Source organism: Sitophilus oryzae, unplaced genomic scaffold, assembly GCF_002938485.1.
Source record: "Sitophilus oryzae breed Bouriz unplaced genomic scaffold, Soryzae_2.0 scaffold_1318_pilon_pilon, whole genome shotgun sequence".
Taxonomy (NCBI): Eukaryota; Metazoa; Arthropoda; class Insecta; order Coleoptera; family Curculionidae; genus Sitophilus; species Sitophilus oryzae.
The window spans coordinates 37,901-52,725 of record NW_022145969.1 but is presented as its reverse complement, the minus strand read 5'-3'; the positions used below and the strand labels follow the sequence as shown (position 1 = coordinate 52,725).

General features: G+C 32.5%; 5 protein-coding genes across 9 annotated transcripts; 4 read left to right on the top strand and 1 right to left on the bottom strand.

Moving 5' to 3' along the window:
* The first annotated feature begins 168 nt into the window (after positions 1-168).
* On the top strand, positions 169-1,288 carry LOC115875026 (protein-lysine methyltransferase METTL21D-like). Its single transcript, XM_030890356.1, has 3 exons — positions 169-669; positions 724-910; positions 972-1,288. The coding sequence occupies exons 1-3, from the start codon at positions 437-439 to the stop codon at positions 1,191-1,193; spliced, it is 642 nt and encodes a 213-aa protein (XP_030746216.1). The 5' UTR covers positions 169-436; the 3' UTR covers positions 1,194-1,288.
* Positions 1,165-4,786, bottom strand: LOC115875020 (ADAM 17-like protease). Of its 3 annotated transcripts, XM_030890343.1 has the most exons (11): positions 4,760-4,780; positions 4,610-4,703; positions 4,320-4,559; positions 4,133-4,254; positions 3,775-4,080; positions 3,525-3,719; positions 3,264-3,411; positions 2,483-2,718; positions 1,990-2,431; positions 1,820-1,935; positions 1,165-1,763 (listed from the first exon to the last, which is right to left on the bottom strand). In XM_030890343.1, the coding sequence occupies exons 2-11, from the start codon at positions 4,665-4,667 to the stop codon at positions 1,431-1,433; spliced, it is 2,196 nt and encodes a 731-aa protein (XP_030746203.1). In that variant the 5' UTR covers positions 4,668-4,703; positions 4,760-4,780; the 3' UTR covers positions 1,165-1,430. The 3 variants fall into 3 exon arrangements, with proteins under 3 accessions (XP_030746203.1, XP_030746202.1, XP_030746204.1); XM_030890342.1 differs by having other exon boundaries at positions 4,610-4,786; XM_030890344.1 differs by lacking the exon at positions 3,264-3,411 and adding an exon at positions 2,925-3,063 and having other exon boundaries at positions 4,610-4,786.
* A 295-nt stretch (positions 4,787-5,081) lies between these two features.
* LOC115875015 (mothers against decapentaplegic homolog 4) lies at positions 5,082-11,607 on the top strand. 3 transcript variants are annotated; one of them, XM_030890330.1, is made up of 9 exons: positions 5,082-5,644; positions 5,787-6,394; positions 6,503-6,634; positions 6,733-6,906; positions 6,960-7,175; positions 7,234-7,483; positions 7,540-7,708; positions 10,410-10,548; positions 10,612-11,607. In XM_030890330.1, the coding sequence occupies exons 2-9, from the start codon at positions 5,794-5,796 to the stop codon at positions 10,821-10,823; spliced, it is 1,893 nt and encodes a 630-aa protein (XP_030746190.1). In that variant the 5' UTR covers positions 5,082-5,644; positions 5,787-5,793; the 3' UTR covers positions 10,824-11,607. The 3 variants fall into 3 exon arrangements, with proteins under 3 accessions (XP_030746190.1, XP_030746192.1, XP_030746191.1); XM_030890331.1 differs by having other exon boundaries at positions 5,083-5,644; positions 6,512-6,634; XM_030890332.1 differs by lacking the exon at positions 6,503-6,634.
* A 184-nt stretch (positions 11,608-11,791) lies between these two features.
* On the top strand, positions 11,792-12,683 carry LOC115875014. Its single transcript, XM_030890329.1, has 3 exons — positions 11,792-11,988; positions 12,041-12,347; positions 12,410-12,683. Exons 1-3 carry the CDS (start codon positions 11,906-11,908, stop codon positions 12,563-12,565), a joined length of 546 nt encoding a protein of 181 aa, XP_030746189.1. The 5' UTR covers positions 11,792-11,905; the 3' UTR covers positions 12,566-12,683.
* Positions 12,684-13,098: 415 nt separating this feature from the next.
* LOC115875013 (3-ketodihydrosphingosine reductase) lies at positions 13,099-14,689 on the top strand. The gene is made up of 2 exons (XM_030890328.1): positions 13,099-14,154; positions 14,230-14,689. Exons 1-2 carry the CDS (start codon positions 13,387-13,389, stop codon positions 14,434-14,436), a joined length of 975 nt encoding a protein of 324 aa, XP_030746188.1. The 5' UTR covers positions 13,099-13,386; the 3' UTR covers positions 14,437-14,689.
* The last annotated feature ends 136 nt before the right edge of the window (positions 14,690-14,825 follow it).

Sequence of the window (14,825 nt, the reverse complement as noted above, 5' to 3'; positions counted from 1 at the left end):
TTTAATAATTTACTGATAAAATGTTGTCGAACTATCGAGAATTGAATTTTATTATTCCAGAATATTCTATGGCGCCATCTTCATTCACTTTGGGTAATTTTTATGTAATTTTCCCGTTGCACCATCTGTGATTCACAGATACACTATAATCAAGGACAACATCTCATGTTTTACTGGTTACCTACCATCTTGCTGTATTTACTTTAAGAATTTAGGTCTAAGTTTAAATTAATTTATTTTTTAGTTTTAATATTTTTAGGAATTCGTTCGATCTGTGTGGAGAATATGTACCATATATATATATATAGTATTTCGTAATTCACTGCTGATGTGTTCAAGATAATAATTTTGTGATATTTTATTCAATATGTGCCACCTTATTGTGGTCTTGGTCCAACTCTAAACGTTCCACTGCCTAGAATATATTGATTTCAACATGTCCCATAGTTATTTTACGAGAAATATCGATATTGAAGCACTGAACATCACATTGAAGTTGCAACAACAAACCGAAGGAGATGTGGGATGTGTCGTATGGGATGCCTCTATAGTCCTATCGAAATACCTTGAAGAACTTTTTAAAAAGGATAATGAATATTTCAACAACACTCTCGCTATAGAACTGGGTGCCGGAGTTGGGTGTGTAGGCCTTACTGCTGCTTGTTTAGGGTATTATAATAATTTATTTACTCTGTTTTATTTAACACACACAATTTATTTCAGTGCAAACGTGCTGTTGACAGATCTACCACCAATTATCCCACTATTGGAAACAAATCTTTTACTAAATAACCAGTTGTTCAAGAGAGAAGACACTAGAGTAAAAGTTGCATCTTTACCTTGGGGTTCAACAAATATAACTCATAAACCGGATGTTATTTTACTAGCCGATTGTATTTACTATAGAGATGTAAAATATTTCAAAAATGTGACTGTTTTAAGTATATATAAAATGAGAAAATGTTTTTTAGTCAATTGATCCCCTCATTGAAACACTGAGAAGCCTTTCAGGCCCACAAACAACTATTATTTTAAGTCAAGAAATAAGGGAGAGCGAAAAGCAAAAAGCTTGTTGGAAGTATTTTTTGGAGAACGTTCAAAAACATTTTAAGTCCTATGTTGTTCCATTGGAGGAGCAAAATGATGAATTTAGAAGCCCAGATATAGTTGTTATAAAATTTACTTCACTATAATTACAATTAGTTAACAACTAATAAGTAAATCTACCTCAAAATATTTACATGCTTTATACAGGAAATAGTTTTATGAATAAATACTTAAAATCGAATAACTAATTTTGTTTCCTTATATAAGTCATATATAGTTAGTTAATACTGTGAAAAGTTATAATTAATTGTGTGAGGATAAAACAGTATATTACATTAACCACTAAATGGTAACGAAATTATCACAAAATTTGTTTGGAATGGCTATTCAGATTGTTTTGCTGGAGACTGATCTGCTTGTTTTGTAATGTTAGGTCTGTTTGGAACTCTCAGCTTGATAACGTTTTTTACTTTTTCTGAACCATGAATAAGTTCTTGAGAATTTCTCCATTCCCACCTTTTTAGTTCTTCTCTCCTCTTTTTCCTATCAATGTATCCAATGATACAACTTGCTGGTATCCAAAGAAAAGCTGTTATCAATACTACAGTTCCAACAATGTTATCGCGAAGAAATAATAGCACTTTATTGATATTAATATCTTCTATAATGTCCCAAAACCTTTCAACAACGTCTTGAACAGTTTTCTCACAGTGTCCCTAATAAAATACATTTTAGATGTTAAAAATAAATAAAAATATATGGAATATCTCACATTGTTACAGAAACCTTGTATGCAAGGTGTACCGTCTGCTAAAATATCAGTAGATTCTACAGGGGAACATGTCTCGTTCATACTAGATCTGCAACATCTTTTACAAGCATTTTCAACTAGAAAAAATGTAAAGTAAATTTTTAAATATCGTATAATACCGATTATCATACTTATATCACACATGCAACTTTGCAAACCTTGAGTCTCACAATACGGTATACATTTCCCACCTTTGCATTTGCCTTTTTCTTGGCAATTCGTGCCATCCTGCATAGGCGGACTTTTAGGGCAATCAGAAGAGTGACCAGTGCAAGTGGACTCTTCCTCGCAAGTAGCATACTGTGCATCTCTGCATTTAAAACCACTTCTCATGTACTGACAGTTCTGGCAACATGGTGAGTTTTTATCGCTGCAAACAGCTTTGGGTCTCAATTTACAATCTTTGTCGCAACATGCATCATTGTCTTCTGTTCCTAAAAGTCCTGCATCACATTCTTCATCTCCTTCTACCCTTAAGTTTCCACAGAAGCTTTCCTCAGGCTGTGAAAAACACCTTTCTGATTTTGCTTGTAAAACTTTCCTTATGGACCGTAAACTGCATGGAGAAAATCTCTAAAACATTTGTTTTAGTAAAATATTATTTAATAAACTGTGCAGATTTACCTTATTGTTAACATCATATCCACTGACACTGTATGTGTACATTAAATAAGATCCTCCCTGACTAGCACTAGGAGAACATTCAGGAATATCAGGATCATGTTCTGATCCCCAATTATGACCAAATTCGTGAGCGGTTACCAAGTCAGCCTCACGAGTAATTACTCTTTGACCATAGTGATTTCTACTGGAACTTAATCCAGAATTAAGATATAACGTATAACCATTTTTGAAATACTCTAAAATATTAAATGGAACGTTACATCCTATTATCAAAACAGTATCCTTATTATGTAAGCATCAACATAAAAATGAATGAACCTATCTCAAGTATACATCACACCAGAGGTCTGACAACACTGCATATAAAACAGATAACTTTTCTATATGAAGTATATAAATAAAAAGATAAAAAATACCATGCAGTTTACAAATTCATTAATACCTGGTGTGCATATACCCCCAACAGAATTTCTTCTAGGAGAACCCACATAAGCAAGACCCAATATGCCCCCTTCGAATTTTAAGTCGGTAAATAGATGGGCCAGACAGAAGTCCTTGTGAGTGAATTCTCTACTAAATACCTTTAAGCAGCACAGAATAATTGTTAGTATTTAATATGAAAATTAGATGATAGCAGAAATCCTTTTTTGTAACGTAAAAAAAATAATAAAATTTAATATTTGTTATCATTATCATACAAAAAAGGTTTTCTAAACAATGACCAGCTTAAACTTAAAACCCAAATTGAATTAAGCAAATAATAAAGAAAGTAAATAATAACCATTACTGCAAATGCCTCCTTGTTGCCTAACGCGTGGAGAGGCAATGTAAGCAAGTCCTAATACTACTGAATTTCGAGTCTTAAATGTTTGGTGGGTAAAAAGATGTGCCAAACAGTACTTTTCATCTTGTGGATAACTAGAAAATGCCTTCCAAAAAAAAAAACACAAATTTACTGCTAAGCCAAAAATTAATAAAGCTTTATAACTACTAAAACAACAAAAAAATTCTAAACTAATAAACATTCTTATTAAACAGGTACCTCTAATAAATTTCTCACATCCCATTTGCCTCTGTTCATATTGTAATGAGCTTCTTGTGATTTTATTCTCGTTGGTTCGTTATGTACAACAATCTTTTTAATAACAAAACCCATACCTTTAAAGTCATCTACTTCTTGCCTGTCTTGCCATATTGTATCATTATAAATTTTGTGCACTCTGTCAATCAAACTTATCTAGAATAATACTTTCATGTATAAAGAAAGTAACAAATATCAATAGAAATAATACCAAATAATTTATAGTTGTTTTAGTATTACTTCCACCCATTTCTTGGAAAAATCTATAGTCAGCAACTAGTAATAATGGACATCGCGTTTTGGTAAGTTTATATTCATACTGGTCAATTTGTCGTTTTGCAATATGATGATCTGTGTCATTTTCCTCCAACTCAGCCCCCTCTTTAACATAAGCACACATCCTAGGTGTCTCATAATCATCCGGCAAATTACTCGGGTCCCAACTAAATTTTATGTCAGACTGCTTATAAGTTATCATAGTTTTATTATCATGGTCTGGTATATGTCTCCAAGAGGGCTTAAAATAATGAATATAAGTATACATTAAATTATTTAAATGCGAGTCATACTTCAATATGATATATATCGTCTGGCATATGAATATTTCCTGTCATTACTCCATCTTCTATATGCATGTTAACATGTGAATTAGTTTCACCAAAAACCCTGCCTTCAAAAAAACTATCGTGATCTAAAAGATAATCATGTTAATAATCAGTAGTATGACAAAGATCTAATAAAGAAATGGAAAACTACCAATTGGTATATGGGTCTCTTCTCCATCTCCATTTACTGAATACGCTTTAAATTTCGAATGCAAAATACTTCTCTTTGGAGATAAGATAATCCGGAAATCTTTTCCGTGTGTTCTCAAATGAACTTCCTTAATTCTATTAAAGGGATGAGAACTTTCTTGAATCCCTCTTTTAACAATCTTATGGGTTAAGTCGTCTGCATGAATAATTTGGAAATATTTGAGATTTTTGTGAATTGAACCTACAAAAGAGAGGTTTATATACAAGTTAGGGCCATTAATTAGTAATTACCCCAAACTAGAAAAAATTCAGCTGATAGTATTAGGAGTGTTAATATCCTCAAAGCCATTATTTCCAATTTTCCATTTCAAAAAAGGCACAAAAACTACAATTTTTCTTAATTATTAATACAAAGAACAAAAACAAATATTAAGTTCCGACCTTGAGATTTGACGTTTCAGTGACAGTGACAGTGACAATTTCAAGTGACTAATGTTGATTATTTTATTCTCTTCTGTGGTTGATTACTGTTATGGTGGTAGTGGTCTAGGCACCGATTTATTTATTTCTCAATAATATTAATATAATCTGAAGTAATAACGCCCTATTAAATACACTGTCTACTCTCATTATTAAACTTGTTTATAACTTGCACAAAATATATTGTTTCTCCTCTTTAACAAAATTCCTAGCTTAATATTTTAAAAATATTTCTAAATGGGTTTTTCTGCAAACCAGGCAACCAAACTTACATCTGTGCCTAAATAATTTCCCTGTCCCTATATTATAAATTCCTATAAATCCCTATTCTATTCCCTTCGAAAATAGAGGAACAAAAAATTGTGTACGGTTCAGCAAATTGATTGCTTTTGCTTTGCTTTGTTTGTGGTTCGGCATTGGATAATCTCTGTTTCGGGCGACGTTCATTGGATACTTTAAGACAAATCATTAATTTTTTTGTATAAATTGAATGAGATTCTTTGTGTGAATATTGCTATTTGATGTATGGTTTGATTATATTTAATTCAGAGTATATAAACTTTTGTCCTATCATCGTGAGTTGTAGTTTATACAATCAATCCTGTTTACTATCTCTGAATAATATAAATAATATCGATTCAATGTGGATTCTTTAAAAATTGAAAGAAACTACTCAATTTTTACATAATTATGTGAACATTATATTAAGTCTGTGTAGTATGGACCTTTAATATTTGTGCTGTGATTTTGAAGACACATTTGAAGATTTGTTTTCAACAGATTTCTAGTATTGTTATTTTTAGTTCCCAAACTGAGGTTATGTAATTTTTTTAAAATATTGCTAAGGTAAATATTATTTAAATGGTGTTTATAACTGTAATAAGATCTAAACAACGTAAATGTTTGTTTTGTATGATTATTTGCCTAGTTGACTATAACTAAAGCCATGAATACATCCCTTAGTTAATAAAAAAAACTTCTGTTGCAGTTTTAAAATGTCTACATTAACTACAAATGCCCCATCATCTGCTGATGCTTGCTTAAGTATTGTCCACAGTTTAATGTGCCATAGACAAGGAGGTGAGAGTGAGGGTTTTGCAAAGAGAGCAATTGAATCTTTAGTGAAGAAATTAAAAGAAAAGAGAGATGAACTGGATTCTCTTATAACTGCGATAACTACAAGTGGAGCCCATCCAAGTAAATGTGTGACAATTCAAAGAACTTTGGATGGGAGGCTTCAAGTTGCTGGCCGAAAGGGTTTTCCTCATGTCATTTATGCAAGAATTTGGAGGTGGCCTGATCTTCATAAAAATGAATTAAAGCATGTAAAATACTGTCAGTTTGCATTTGATCTGAAGTGTGACTCAGTTTGTGTAAACCCTTACCACTATGAACGAGTAGTTTCTCCAGGAATAGACCTCTCCGGTCTTACTTTGCAAGCTGGAACACCTCGAATGAAAGATGAGTATAGTGCTGGATCAGTACCAAGCACTTCAATGGATGTAGATGGAGAACTTGCAATAGGAGTCGCGCAAACTATTCAGCACCATCCTTCGCAACAGAACTTTAATTTAACCACTTTGCAGTCAACACCCAGTGAGTAATTTAATTAGTAGAACTTATAAGTAGATTCAATATTTTAGTTTATATTTAAAAAGTTACATTTAACTTTTTGTTATGCATGATTTTTTTTCTTTTATGTTGTTGTGGTAGGCGATCCAGGAATGTATAGTTCTTCCCCAAATAGGGGTGTATTGGGGCCGACTGTTTCAAAAATTGAGGGGGCACCTGATGCTTGCACAAGGTCTAACTGGTTGCCCCACATGCATATGCATCGTAAGAATATTTTTTTAGTTTTTTTTTGTTACACCAGTCAAAAATACAAAAAAAATAAGTTAAAAATTAAACATTTATATATCTTTTTTTATTTTTAGGTCATTCAAACCAAACTCAGGTATCAGGAAGTGTTATAAGTAATCAGCAAAGTGGTAATAACAGTGGAGCAATACATACAGCCCCTGTGCATAATAGTCCTGTCCAATTTTATGGCAATTCTCAAGCACCAAGCAACTCTGAGAGACCTCAAGAATCTATCACTACCAGCCTAGGTGAATAGAGTGTTATAAGTAATTAACTTATTAATTATTAATATGTATTCTAGGAAGTAATTCGCCAGTATCGCCACATCTCCAACAAAATGGTTTTAATGGAACTAATAATTCAGTTCAAGCAAGCACTGTACCGGTGGGTCCACAACCATCAACAACTATAGCACAGGGCTACACAGGAGCCGGTGGTACATGGACTGGTTCAAATACTTTAACTTACACTCAGAATATGCAGCCTCCTGATTCCCACAACCATCACAATACTTACTGTATATCACTCGTTAATTTTACAGCGAATTTTTTGAATTAATTATTTATTTTAACTAGGGAATCACAACTCAGGCAATCAACTGGGCTCAGATGTGTCAATAGGACTGCTTTCAACACAACCAGCCCCAGAGTATTGGTGCTCTGTAGCCTATTTTGAGTTGGACACTCAAGTGGGAGAAACATTCAAAGTTCCTTCTAATTGTCCTAATGTTACAATTGATGGTTACGTCGACCCTTCCGGGGGCAACAGGTTCTGTCTGGGCGCCCTAAGTAATGTTCACAGGACCGATCAGAGCGAAAGAGCAAGGTAAATTATAGTAGATATTTTTTTTTTAAATTTAAAAGTTAAAATACTTGTCCTAGGCTACATATTGGTAAAGGGGTTCAGCTGGACCTAAGAGGTGAAGGCGATGTTTGGTTGCGTTGCCTCAGCGATCATTCTGTCTTTGTTCAAAGCTATTATTTGGACAGAGAGGCGGGCAGACAACCAGGAGATGCAGTTCATAAAATTTATCCTGCAGCCTATATTAAAGTATGTCTGCTGGTAGATCACAAAACATCCCCCTTTAGAATTTCAACTTCTTATGTCATGAAATGAAAGTAAAAGATGCGCCCTCTTGAGTTTGTTCGCGCACTAAATTCATGAAATATCCATCGCTATATCAAACCTATAATTAATTAATTTTTTTCCGAATATTACAGAAACATAATTATTATAAAATATGTATTTTACATACCTATAAACTGAAAAAAAAAAACGTACAAAACAATTCGAATCTTTCCGGGGATTTGGAAAACGAAAAAAACTGCCATTTTTGTTGTCGCAATTAGGAACGCTACAGTTTTTCCCAGGTTTGCGTTCTCAGTCGAAAAAAGCCATTGTAGTTAAATATGAATAACTAAAATAACATGTATGTACAAATAGACCAGTAATTAATTAGGAAATTGCCAAAATCACACACCAAATATTCGCAAAACACAACGAAGTAAAAATATTGACATATTTAAAAAACAAATGAATATATGTTCATTTTTTAATGACTGGCAGCGCCTCTAGTATTTGTTCGCACAGTATAGCTTTTAGTTCGAGTCGTGGCTAACGTCATATTCAAGGCCTGACTGTTTTGACAGTTCTACCGAAGTGGTCCAGAATTAGTAGTCGTAAACAAACCAATTGTTTTCATTAGTTTCGCAACAAATCTGTGTTTTTTACTTTCTATGCTAATAAAATTATAAGCGTTTCTATGCTAATAATAATTTTGAGTGAATAGTGAACTATCTAGATCCGATTCATAACATCGTACCCGCGAAAAAAAACATATTTTCGGTAAAAATTATAGTAACACCGGCGATGCCGGCTGTGTCCGGACTAGGAAAAAGTTGGGGAATTTATATAAAAACATAATTAATAGCGTTAGTGTTAGTGTATAGTGTTAAACCAACGTAAGTGACGTGTATTTTTATGTAAAACAGTTTTCGTTTCTTATTTTTACTTTGTGAAATAAAAAATTCCGCGACATTGTTCTGTGCCTGTGCCTTGTAGCAGCAATTATAATAAGTACTCAGGATCTGTCTACATTCTCTTTCCCAACAATATTAACTGTAACTAGGTCATGTCCAAAACCTACAGAACATGCTGTGCCTACAATTTTTCCAATTCAACCCTCTTATGGACCCTCTGTGTATGTTCCCATAAAGAGAAAACGTCCCGATGAAAGAAAACAAGATTTGGAAATTCAGGATGAAATAAATATTGAAAAGTATTATTATTATTATGAAATATATATTATTATTATGAAATGGCAATATATTTTAAAGAAATTAAATGAATTTGTACTTTATTTCAGTATTTTATATAAAAAAATGATATCTTTATCTTTTTATTTACGATTTATGAAGTTGGTTACTTGATGAACATTGAACTACAAATTACTTAATGTTAATAGTTAATTCTATCTGATATCCACATTTTTTAAATATGTTAGGCAAATTTTTACAATTATTTTTAATTAAACTTCTCATATACAATACATTTTCTTAACTTGTCAATAAACGTATAGTTTTCAAATTTTTTAATATTTGGAAACTTTTTATCACAGGTATATTATTAGTAGTTGCTAAATACTCGCGAACGCAATTTTAGGACACACTTTTTATTATCTAGATTTTATTTTGTTCATCTTATGCTGTAGTTTATTTCATATTAATATTCGTGCTTTAGATCTAAATTTTAATGCTATTCAATTACTTTAACGCGATAAAAAGTTAATGTTATTTTTTAATACCTTTCTGTATAATATTTTTCATATTTATATCTGGCAAAACTTTCAATAAATACTATTATTTATGCAAAACTATATGCAGTACCATATGGCACAATACAAAAGCCGGACTAGGGGTCCCAAGGGGGACCCTCCACTGAGCCGCGAGGGCCTATTGTGGCTCAGTTTCTACAAGCTCTAATTTTACAAGAGCGTCAAAGTTCATCCTCAAGACCCAGCCTCTTAATATAGGCCGTTATGTCTGAGGGCGATATGTCTCCTAGGTCTGATAGGTCTAGCATGGGTTTGCCAAACATCTCAAACCTGGTCCTGCTCCCAGCGGGGCAGGTACACATAACGTGCTTCATTGTTTCATCATCTTCCATACAGAGTCGGCATTCGGCGTCTTCCACCAGTCCCGTCCTCTGCAGGTGAGATCTCAGCCGGCAGTGGCCCGTGTACACTGCAGTGTACACTGCAGTGCACGCGTTCCATTCCTACCGGCCTTTAGGAGTTCTCCTGTTCTATGTTTGGATGGCCCTGCTAGGATTTTCTTGGCATGCTCCATTCCGGGACTGTCATTCCAGTCTCGGAATGTCTCACCCCTAACCCATTCACAGAGCCTGTCTCTTGCGAGATTTTTGGGAACGCTAAGTGTCGGTTCTGGCCCCACGAATGGCGCGCCTGCACCAATTTTGGCGAGGGAATCAGCACGTTCATTTCCCTCTAGGCCGACATGTCCCGGTATCCATATTAGCGACACTTTGTTCCTATCTCCCAGTATGCAGTACCATATGGCACCATACAAAAGCCGGACTAGTGCGGTGACGTCACATATCGATCTCTCTGGCCTGTATGTCATGTTGGTTATGTTCCAGTCATTGGCATTACAGAAAATGTTCTAAAGGGGGATATTTTGTGTGGTAGATCATGGGGATATTAAATTTACTGAAGCCTGCGATGTTTTTGTAGGTTTTCGATTTAAGGCAGTGCCATCATCAAATGACGACACAAGCACAGACGGCTCAAGCTGCAGCAGCCGCTCAAGCAGCCGCAGTTGCTGGCCATATTCCAGGACCGCATTCAGTGGGTGGCATTGCTCCAGCGATAAGTATGATCTAGGTTTATATTACAATCAAATAAAATGACTGAATTCGTGTCTGTATGAATTTAGGTTTGTCGGCAGCCACCGGGATAGGCGTTGATGATCTACGTCGACTTTGTATTTTAAGACTAAGCTTTGTAAAGGGCTGGGGTCCAGATTATCCTAAATCGTCCATCAAGGAAACTCCTTGCTGGATAGAGGTCCATTTGCATAGAGCTCTCCAGTTACTTGACGAAGTATTACATACGATGCCCATTGATGGACCCCGTGGTATAGAATAGGACGACTTTATATAAAAAGGCACATCAATCTGGTTTTCGTATTTTTAATTTGGGGCCATGCTCATAATAATACTTATAAGTTAAAATTAAACGGTTCTATTCAAGAACTACCAGGTAACCACGCCCAAAAAAAGTTATTTATTATTTTAATATAATTTTGGATAATAATATTAAAAAGATTAGTATATGTGCTCCGTGCCTGATATTTTGTGCCATTTTACTCCTAAGCACCAAAATTAAAAAAAAATGATGAATTCTGTGATATAAAATAGTTTTAAGACTTATAACGTTATTTATAATAATTTAAGTAAGTAGTTGTATCTTTGTTACGTTTTTATAATTTAATTTGTTCAAAAGAAAATATTGGAGTGAAATATGACAATTTTCCTTTATTATGTTTTTAAACACTAAAGTTTCAAAAATCTAAAATGGAATTTAAAATTTTTATAATTCATTTATATAGGCTTTTTAATGTAGCATTAAAAAGGAATGTCTTAGTGAAATAACTGTAAAATAATGCTTGTATATGTGCGCGTGTGTTATAATTGTTCTTTTGAGTTTGTATGATTTTTAATAAGATTTCTATTAAGCAAATATGCACAAGTGAAAAGATTTTTATAAGTAGATAGGATGTGTGATATTCATAAATGTTGTAAACGATTGTAATGTTTTTTCATCACGAGATAAGTATTATTTTAGGACCTAGACTTATATTTTCTATTACTGTATATAAAAGTAATTCAGAAAAAGTATAATTATTTTAAAATAAAAGTGTATCAAACTATTAGGCATTTTATTTGTCCCTAACATTAAAAATTTTAGTAAATTTATCATTAATCACAGCATGGGTTCCTACGTTTATCATTTAAAAAAATATCCTTGATATATTGACTATAGGCAACTTAAAAAACATACGCCTGTTAGAATGAGAGAAAATATGAAAAAGAGAGAGAGAGAGATATTTTGACATTGACAACCAAAATATAACCTAACATTTTTTGTCATTTTTAATTTTTAAAAGATTTTATATGTTGTTTTAGTTAAGTTTAATATTAATTGGATAATTAATTATTTAATTAATAATGGAGTCTAAAAATATAAAGAAACTTAGTCTTATGGAATTACATGAATCTCTAGATCGCGTCAGTGCTCTACTAAAGAAAACGTAAATTTTACGCGTAACTTGTTGCTAAAATATAAATTAATTTCTATTTTAGTGTTTTTATTAGTAACTTGCCAGATAAAGGGAAACATCTTCAAGAAACTAAAATAAAGTTGGAAAAGGAAATTGCTTTTCATGAGAATTTAGAATTGACTAATAAATTATTAACAAATATGTCCATACATTCCGATGGTAATAAGGTGACATATCAAGCTAAAATATGTTCAATTGAAAAGAATCCGCCCAAGGAGCGTTTTAAACCTCACGTTACGATAAAGAACACATCATCTGATCATAAAGTACAGTCAATCGACCTGCAAAGTTCTTTGGAATTGCAAGTAAAACAACAGGAGAGAGTTAAGGTAATTACTGTATATAGTGGTGAATATTTTTTAATTTTTTATGTTTTCTCCTGTCCTTTTAGGCTGAGCAAAAAGTGAACCTCAGTATTGCTAAGAAATATACTGAAGATAATTCCGGAGATAACTCTGAGGATTCCGATGAAGAGAGTAGTTGTAGCGAGCTAGAAGATAGATCACATAAGGAAGCTATAGAAAATGAAATTAAAGATGAAACTTGATATACTTTGGAATTTTATATTATCATCAAATTTTCTGAGTATTTGTCTATTGAGAGTTAAGTACCTATCATGTCTGAATTGTTTCCTATTTTGTTAATAAAGTATATTCATACTCTAATATATTAATTATATTTGTGCCTATTTTAACTATCAACTTTATGGTAAAATTTCATCAGGACTTTTTTTGTAGAAACAGACATTTTTTAATAAAATAATATCGCGAATATCCAAAAAATTCATGGATTCTAGAATTCATTCTATTATAGATCTTGACATCGTTGACATCATATATATCTGTGATCATCTATGCTGATAATCCATAGATGATCTATGGCATGTTGTTATGTTAGTTGCATAATGTACTTAAGGTATTGTTTATTTTTACTTGAATATAAATAAATAATAAACATTAAGGTAAATAAAAGTTAATTAAAAAATAAAGATATGCGAAATATAATATTTAAAAGGTAGGATTTTTAAAATTCAGTTATATCTTTAGATTTTGTTGTGATGAAACTTTTAGGTTAAATTAGATAAATCGTTAGATGAATCCTTAAAAAATATATTTCTTTCTTTCTATTTTGCATGTTTAAAAAAGATATCAACAAATTATTTTCTGTATTAAATAAAGCGAATTAAGACGTTAACCCTACCCAGTGTATACACGTGATCGTAATCACAATCGTAATGTTAAAAATAAATTGGAAGAAACGTTGTTATATTGTTTATTTTTCCGTTGGTTTTTAATTTTAAAACAGGTGATAATAGAAATAAGTGATCTCTTCCTTGATTTGTTTAAAGCTTTAGTTAAATTCTTCACCATGATATACATTATCTTGTGCTTGATTCTTTGTGGTGTGGTATTTTATAAATCAACTATATATAAAAGACATAGAAGATCTCTTTGGAACAAACACGTTGCTATAACAGGAGGTTCCAGTGGAATAGGCAAAGCATTTGCTATATTGGCTGCAAAAGAAGGGGCCCATGTAACTCTTCTTGCCAGAAATGTCGACAGGCTTGAAGAAGCTCGAAATGAAATAAAACAAAACACTGTAACGCAGGATCAAATTATTTCAAAAGTTCCTGTTGATGTGTCCTGTCCAGAAGCCGTAGAAAATAATTTGTTGGAAATAGAAGAAACAATTGGTCCTGTTTACATGCTTGTTAATTGTGCTGGCTTTGCTGTTTGTGGCAAATTAGAAGACCTTTCCGAACGTGACATTAAGGCCTTGGTTGATGTAAATTTGATGGGAACCATTTATGCTATCAGAGCTGTTTTGCCAAAGTTTAAAAAACGTCGAGAAGGAATAATTGTGATGACATCTTCTGCAGTCGGTTTGATGGGGATGTTTGGATATTCCGTATATTCTGCTTGTAAATTTGCACTTCGGGGCTTAGCAGAATCGTTAGTTATGGAACTGAAACCTTATAATGTGACGGTAACACTAGCACTTCCTCCAGACACTGATACTCCAGGTTTTGAAAATGAAAATAAGTCAAAACCAAAAGAAACTAAGCTTATGTCTGAATCTGGAGGCTTATACAAGCCAGAAGTAGTTGCCAAGCAATTATTGGAGGATGCTCTTGTAAGTAATATTTACATATTCAATTTTTAAACTATATTGTGTCCAAAAATTAATGAGTATGTTTTTCTTTTACAGAAAGGGAATTTCTTCAGCTACGTTGGCTTAGAAAGCTTTATTTTAACAACATTGTGTGTTGGTATGACTTCTGTTAATTCAGTTTTAGAACTGCTCCTCCAGATATGTCTCTTAGGCCCCTTAAGATTAATCGGGACATATTATATTAAAAATTTTGAAAAAATTGTTGCTAAATGCTTCAGTGAAAACCATGTTCAAGAGAAATAAGACTAAACTTTTAATGTGATAAAATTCATACAGAATTCTCAAGTTCAATAGGTCAGAAGTCATCGCATAGTACCAAATTTGTATGAGTTATTTTTTAAAATATCCTGTGGATGATAGTTAACTTTATCTATAGTTTCAGTTCAAAATTTGATATATTATTAAATTAATATTAGTGTTTTATATTAAATAAATCCACTCTATTCAGTTAATTTAGTATGTAACATGATACATAATTTTTTCAATAAACTTTTTTCTTAATATAGTATTTTAATTTCACCCTTTATATTTTTCGTGTATTAAAAACATTAAATACTAACGCTAAAATCATCGCTAAACATTTTTGACCATTAAAGGGTAACATAAATAAACGTCTGAATTCAAATTTAAGT

What these genes read in the sequence shown, in the direction of transcription:
- LOC115875014 (XM_030890329.1), top strand. Translation starts at nt 11,906, where the DNA reads ATGGAGTCTAAAAATATAAAGAAACTTAGTCTTATGGAATTACATGAA. An exon ending in AGTGCTCTACTAAAGAAAAC is followed by an intron (nt 11,989 to 12,040) that starts GTAAATTTTACG and finishes TTTCTATTTTAG; the next exon opens with TGTTTTTATTAGTAACTTGC. An exon ending in AACAACAGGAGAGAGTTAAG is followed by an intron (nt 12,348 to 12,409) that starts GTAATTACTGTA and finishes CTGTCCTTTTAG; the next exon opens with GCTGAGCAAAAAGTGAACCT.
- LOC115875026 (XM_030890356.1), top strand. Translation starts at nt 437, where the DNA reads ATGTCCCATAGTTATTTTACGAGAAATATCGATATTGAAGCACTGAAC. An exon ending in CTTACTGCTGCTTGTTTAGG is followed by an intron (nt 670 to 723) that starts GTATTATAATAA and finishes AATTTATTTCAG; the next exon opens with TGCAAACGTGCTGTTGACAG. An exon ending in ATTGTATTTACTATAGAGAT is followed by an intron (nt 911 to 971) that starts GTAAAATATTTC and finishes AATGTTTTTTAG; the next exon opens with TCAATTGATCCCCTCATTGA.
- LOC115875013 (XM_030890328.1), top strand. Translation starts at nt 13,387, where the DNA reads ATGATATACATTATCTTGTGCTTGATTCTTTGTGGTGTGGTATTTTAT. An exon ending in AATTATTGGAGGATGCTCTT is followed by an intron (nt 14,155 to 14,229) that starts GTAAGTAATATT and finishes TTTCTTTTACAG; the next exon opens with AAAGGGAATTTCTTCAGCTA.
- LOC115875015 (XM_030890330.1), top strand. Translation starts at nt 5,794, where the DNA reads ATGTCTACATTAACTACAAATGCCCCATCATCTGCTGATGCTTGCTTA. An exon ending in CACTTTGCAGTCAACACCCA is followed by an intron (nt 6,395 to 6,502) that starts GTGAGTAATTTA and finishes TCTTTTATGTTG; the next exon opens with TTGTGGTAGGCGATCCAGGA. An exon ending in GATCAGAGCGAAAGAGCAAG is followed by an intron (nt 7,484 to 7,539) that starts GTAAATTATAGT and finishes TACTTGTCCTAG; the next exon opens with GCTACATATTGGTAAAGGGG.
- LOC115875020 (XM_030890342.1), bottom strand. Translation starts at nt 4,667, where the DNA reads ATGGCTTTGAGGATATTAACACTCCTAATACTATCAGCTGAATTTTTT. An exon ending in ATGTGAGAAATTTATTAGAG is followed by an intron (nt 3,412 to 3,524) that starts GTACCTGTTTAA and finishes TTTTTTTGGAAG; the next exon opens with GCATTTTCTAGTTATCCACA. An exon ending in AAGTTGCATGTGTGATATAA is followed by an intron (nt 1,936 to 1,989) that starts GTATGATAATCG and finishes CATTTTTTCTAG; the next exon opens with TTGAAAATGCTTGTAAAAGA.